Raw genomic sequence first — 6,167 nt, 5'->3', positions numbered from 1 at the left:
AAGATAAGAGATTGTGGGAGCTTCATTTTGGGTGCTCAAACCTTCCTCACCGGACGCGGCGCTGTTTGAAGCGGGCACAGCTGCCAGTTTGTTGGGTTGTTTTAGCAGAAGTGTCCATTGAAAGCAGTAATGGCCAGACGGTAACCCTAGATTTGTAAGACTCTCGCGAGATTTGGACGAGTTGTTTCTTCTTTTTCGTAACTTTTCTCAAAATAAGCATGTTTTATGATTTTACAACGGTGTGATTAAAATCTGATGAGGTTCAAGTACACAAACCACTTGGTCAGGAGTAGGGAAAGATCTCGGTTTTAGTTGAACTGATCGCTTGATATAAATCTCGCGAGAGTTACTGCAAATCAAGGTTACCATCTAGACACAACCAGAGCGCTCAAAGTCGGAAGTTGGTTTTTAGTTAGTGTGACACTTGACAAAATGGCAGAAGATAACACTTATGAGTCGATGCTCTGCGTGAAGCCCGAGGTTCATGTTTACCGGATCCCACCGCGGGCTACTAACCGTGGATATCGGTAAGATAACAACAAACGATAGCTGCGATTACTGACGAGTCAGCTAGCTAATGCCATGCACCCATTATCGGACAGTTATCAGGACACAAGTTTCTTTCTTATAACTTTTTGTAGTTAAATTGTGTCGGGTGTTTCCAGTCCACGCGACCAGATGCTACAAACTGTTAAACTTAAATGGTAAAGCTGGCTAAATGCGCAAAAAAATCCGCTATTTTGAAACACAAATTGACCGCAGTGCGTTAGCTTAACCTGTGTTTAGGTTAATCTGACACCGTCACCCAGACTTTATCTTTACCTGCGGCTCACACCTGCTGTTATCAAAAAGTTAACTTTTAAGTCGTGGGAGATGTTTGAAATGATGACATTGCAGAAAACTTCATATCTGGACGTCAAAAAAAAAAAAGACTCGGTACTCTGTCCGATAATGGATGCAGGATATGAAAGCTAATGCCTAGTGCGCCTGTGTGTGCAGCCGAGACTTCATGTACTCATAATTCATGTACATTTTATCGCTACTCATAAGGAGCCCGCTCAGGATATTGTTTGTCTGTTTTCATAAAGAAACTGATGCAAAATGTTTTGGTCTGAAAAAACAACTTTCAGGACATGTTTATAGTTTTTTACAAACCTCATTGGACAGTACATTTACGTCTTCCCTCCCTCACAGTTTGTTTCTGTACATTCAAAATCAGCCAACAAGGATTTAGGGCCTAATAGGAGCTTTAAAAGATCCACTGGTATCACATATATTACATCAGAGCACCCATAGGATGTGTTTAAAGGAGCCAATAGACTTGAAGGAGTGCACAATGTTTTAGACTTTTGCCGTTTCGAAAGTCATTTTGGCTGACATTTACAGTTTTACTTTTCTTTAGTTGGCTGCAAAAAAAAAGATCACTGTGTCCATGAATGTCTCATGTTCGCATTCTCAAAATCCTTCAATTTCACTTCCTCCTGCTGTTATAAAAGCTGCAGCTGCTTCGTGATGAAGTCAGCTGTTTCCTTAAGTGAGGATCACAAACTACTTTCATACTCAGTCTTTGTGTTTGTCTGTGTTTCAGTGCTGCCGACTGGAAGCTGGATGAGCCTGCATGGAGCGGCAGGATGAAAATCACAGCCAAAGGCAAGATAGCCTACATCAAGTTAGAGGACAAAAATACAGGTAGATGAAAAAAAAAAAAAAATTCTAACGTAAATCGCCACATGTGATATTTGTGTCTTCTTTATAATTCACCTGTAACACCTGCCAGCATCTTGCTTATCTCACTGTTTCATCCATCATAACAACTCTGTCACAGTGTGATTTAAAACAACGGACAACAAACTGACCCTGATCACACAGATGTCTGTGAATGTGCTCTTTGCAGGAGAGCTGTTTGCCCAGGCTCCAGTCGATCAGTATCCAGGAAGTATCGTTGAAGCAGTTACAGACTCCAGCAGGTACTTTGTGATCCGGATAGAGGACGGCAATGGTAAGCGGCTTTCATGTTAACTGGTGTAATTCAGTAACCATACTAGTCCAAATATAAGACGACTGATTAAAAGACCATTTAAAAAATAAAATAATAAACATTTTGAATTAAATAAAGTAGATGGAGATACACTGTACTAAAAATATTTTAAGTGTAATGTTGCATTTATGTAGCAGGAAGAACTGCTTCACTGTTGCAGTGGAGTGTAAAAACGACCCTCCCACAGCAGTTCTACTATTAAAAAATAAATCCATTAAAATCCAAATGTTATAATTTATTTCATATTGGACTAATTATGACAAAGCCAACAAGTTCTTCTGGTTTCCATTTAAAGTGCATCAGCATTCAGATTGGACCATGGAAGTGAAATACTCATTGTTGATCACAATGATCTTAAAAATGCCTTCAGAACTCCTGAAGACTTAGTTAACTTGACCCAGCAGCATCTGTCACTGTAGTACTGAAGCTGACAGTAGATGAGTTTTTACAACCATGCACTGTTTATGGCATTTACCTGGTCATTAAATGTAAGACTTCACTTAAAGTCTTATATTTGGGTTAATATGGTGTAAACTTGATCCATCTCTATGTCACAGTTGTCTTCTGCTCCTCTTTGACTTTTTTATACACATCTTATTGCAGGGATCTATATGTGTTATCAAAAATGTAATGCCAAAGTTATTTAAATGTGTTTTTGTCTTTTAAATTATTGTATTGAAAGGACGTCACGCTTTTATCGGTCTTGGCTTTGCTGATCGTGGAGACTCATTTGACTTCAACGTAGCTTTACAAGACCACTTTAAGTAAGTTCCCCTCCTTTACGCTGGCTTTTTAGTTTCTGGGACCGTATTCACAAAACTACTTCAAAGTTTCCCCTATCTGCCAGAGTTATGAGAACTAAACTAAAAATAGGGTGTGTGTCAGTTCTCACTTAAAGACGCCTACATTTTTGGTGTAAGAATATTTCACAAAGTATTTTAGTGCTAAAACTCGCTCATAAGTATGAGAGTGAGACCTACTCAGTCTGCTGCAACATGCACATGGTGCTTGATTCCTGATAGACTTGACACATCAATATTTTACTTTTTGTCATTTATAAAAATCTGTAACAGCATGTTAAATATTACAAATACTTCTAATTAGACAGATTCTTTGTACTCCTGTATATTGATTTTATTAATTCACTTACTTCACTTCATTATAACTATTAACTTTATGTGTTGATGTTTTTTTTTATCTTTGTTCTGCTACAGCAATAATCCAGTCATTTATATCTATCCGAACTAATGTCATTGATAATCGTTACACTCTTTTTCTGAAGGTGGGTGAAGCAGGAAGGTGAGCTCGCAAAAATGGAAGCTACTCAGAGCGCTGCACCTAAGCTGGACCTGAGCTTCAAGGAAGGACAGACTATCAAGATCAGCATTGGGGTGAGCGTGTAGCCCAGTGACATGGTCAACTGGACTACGTTCATGTTACGTGTTGAAGTGACTCAGATCTGATATTTAGGGGGGGAAAAACATTTTCAAACCAAAAATTATTTTATTTTTTATAATATCAGGTCTGGGCCACTTTCATATATGGTCTTTGATTTTAGACAAAGTTTAGTAAGAAAAGAGTCACTATTTGTTAGATAAAGACATTTAGAAACTCTCTTGATTCTCTCTATCACAGAACATTAAGAAGAAGGAGGCAGGTGGTGCCAAACCGCGGCCCATGGGTGGAGGTCTGCTCCCACCTCCACCAGGAGTGAAGGCTGGAGGTGTCATCCCGCCTCCTGGAGGCCAGCAGATGGCTCCAGCTGCACCAACAAACGCTGGTGATCACTGTGTATTTCTATCTATATATTTTCTTCCTTTTCTTCACACTTGACTGACTGACTCAGGATTATTTTTCCCCTCACTCAGCCGCTCTTTTAGACTTCGGATCCTCCGTTCCTGCAGCTCAGCCCAGCTCTGACCTGTGGGGAGATTTCACATCAGCAGGCTCCAAGTAAGTTTCTCTAAAGACGGCGTCATATCATCATATCCATCCATCCATCCGTCATATACATGTTTGTTTTTCTTGTGCGTGTCCTCACTCCATCATCCCTCTCACGTCCCCGTCGCCTCTTCTCCACAGCTCCAGTAAAGATGCTGTCGCGTCAGGATGGGTGCAGTTTAGTTGAGTGTGGTGAGAAAACGTGCGCACACTCAGGTTCCAAACATTCCACGGACAGGATGATTGTGGCAAAAAAGAAAAAGTAACTAAAATGTGGGGAACTGTTAGCAAACTTGAGCGGCTCGTTCGCGGCACTCGTTCTGTAAAGAATCTGTACACACACACCGTAGCTCGCCGACCAACAAACTCCGGAGGAACAAACAGCAAAATGTACATATTTCTCACAGTCGTATCCCTTTGTCCCCTTCATTGCTATGCAGTAGGATCTGTCTTTGATTTTTCGTAGTCAGGTCATCACTACACCTGTCACTGTTGGAGTCTCCACTCTCTGTGAGACAAGTGAGCATGTTGATGTTTGAAGGGAAAGGTTGTGTGATCACACTAAGCAGGTGAAAAATGTTTATCCGTTGCCTTTAAATGAATCGTTCCCTTATTTTCTTTCTTTCTAGTCCTTTCTTTGACTTCCTAAATCAGATTTGTGTCCCTTTTTCTTTACATCATGCCTACACTCTCCTGATTTCCTGTCATTTATCTCATTATACCAGCATCACTCATCTCAAGGTTGTTGTTTTTTGGGAAAGTTAAATAGTTTACCTAGTGAAGTATCCATGATTTGTTTTGTTATAAACCATGTATGTGTGATTTGTTTTCTGTTTGTAACTCTGCCATCTTCCTTTTTCTTTTTTAAATTTTATTTTAGGCGATCTTGCAAAGCTGAGATGATTCGTGGTGATATTAGTATTTGATGATTAGTTTTACATTAAAGCTCTTTAGCCCTCATCAAATATACCAGCATTTGTTTTAAATCAGTGGTGTTGGATAAAGGATTGCCGTGTCATGTTTTGTTGGTGTGTGTTCACGTTCATCTTGGTATACACCCTTCATCTGTCTTTGCCTCGTGTGTTTTTGCTTTTTTTTTTAAATTGTGCCTTTTACCAAATTGAAATCTCCTTAATCTTATTGATAATTTGCATCAAGTATTTGATCAAGTGCCTTTCTGAGAAAAAAAACAACCCTAGTTGTAAACCTATGTCTTCTTGTAAATAAACAATATATTTCATTTGCCCTTGTTTTTGTTTTTGTTTTTAAGTAAAGCATAGACAGTCTACCTGACATTAACTCTTCACACCTGCAGTACGTCATCCTCCATCAAGTTTAAAAGCTTTTAGTTTTACATGCAGTTGTTGAGAATACAGCACATGGAACCGTGGATGAACACCTGAGTTTAATTAGTAACATAAATGTAGGGATTGTTAGTAATGACACTGCCAGAAATGTTAACGTAAGAAATGTGGCTGTTTGACTACAAACTGATTTATTGTTAAAAAGTTGAGATTATGTCCATGAACTGAAGATGATTTAATGGCAACTTTTTATCTTCTAAAACCATAAACAATACATTTTATTTTACGATCAGTCATGGTCAAAGATTATGGTAAAAGTGGGTCACTCAGGTTTTAGGTTATTTGATGTATGGAACAGTTGATATAGGCAATTAAAGGTTTTTTCCAATACATTTTTGACCTGTAGTTGCACAATATCACAATATATTTCAATAATCAGGAAGGAGAGATTCATTTAAACACACTTTGTAACACCAGAAATATATTTGATCTCTATTTAGTACAAACCTTTCATGTCCAGTTTAACCTTAATGTTTAATACTCCTTACTATTTTTTTTGATAAAATGTCCCAAAGTTTTCTCAGTTGCAGCTGTGATTTATTTATATTTTGCTCATTGGATTTGGCCATGTGTGGTATAAAAGACAACAAATGCAAGGGTATAGCTAAAATTTCTGGAACCCCTTAAATAGTATTGATTGTCCTCTGGCCCCCCTCCCTAACACAATGTTTTGATTGATTTATTGATTGTGTTATTTATTCTGTATGGTTTTATTGTTTTTAATCGACCCTGCTCCTGTAAAGCGTCTTTGAGTTGTTAAAAGTGCCCTACAAATAAAATGTATCATCGTCATTATTATTATTATTATTAACAAAAGCACACAG

At 38.3% G+C, this 6,167-nt stretch overlaps 1 protein-coding gene across 2 annotated transcripts; it reads left to right on the top strand.

Annotated features, from left to right (window-relative positions):
• The first annotated feature begins 388 nt into the window (after positions 1 to 388).
• necap2 (NECAP endocytosis associated 2) lies at positions 389 to 5,219 on the top strand. 2 transcript variants are annotated; one of them, XM_062416397.1, is made up of 8 exons: positions 389 to 527; positions 1,589 to 1,689; positions 1,895 to 1,999; positions 2,721 to 2,802; positions 3,321 to 3,429; positions 3,674 to 3,818; positions 3,907 to 3,991; positions 4,121 to 5,219. In XM_062416397.1, exons 1-8 carry the CDS (start codon positions 433 to 435, stop codon positions 4,164 to 4,166), a joined length of 768 nt encoding a protein of 255 aa, XP_062272381.1. In that variant the 5' UTR covers positions 389 to 432; the 3' UTR covers positions 4,167 to 5,219. The 2 variants fall into 2 exon arrangements, with proteins under 2 accessions (XP_062272381.1, XP_062272380.1); XM_062416396.1 differs by having other exon boundaries at positions 2,712 to 2,802.
• The last annotated feature ends 948 nt before the right edge of the window (positions 5,220 to 6,167 follow it).

This window comes from Scomber scombrus, chromosome 3 (genome assembly GCF_963691925.1).
Source record: "Scomber scombrus chromosome 3, fScoSco1.1, whole genome shotgun sequence".
Classification (NCBI taxonomy): Eukaryota; Metazoa; Chordata; class Actinopteri; order Scombriformes; family Scombridae; genus Scomber; species Scomber scombrus.
This window is presented reverse-complemented; position numbering and strand designations above follow the sequence as displayed.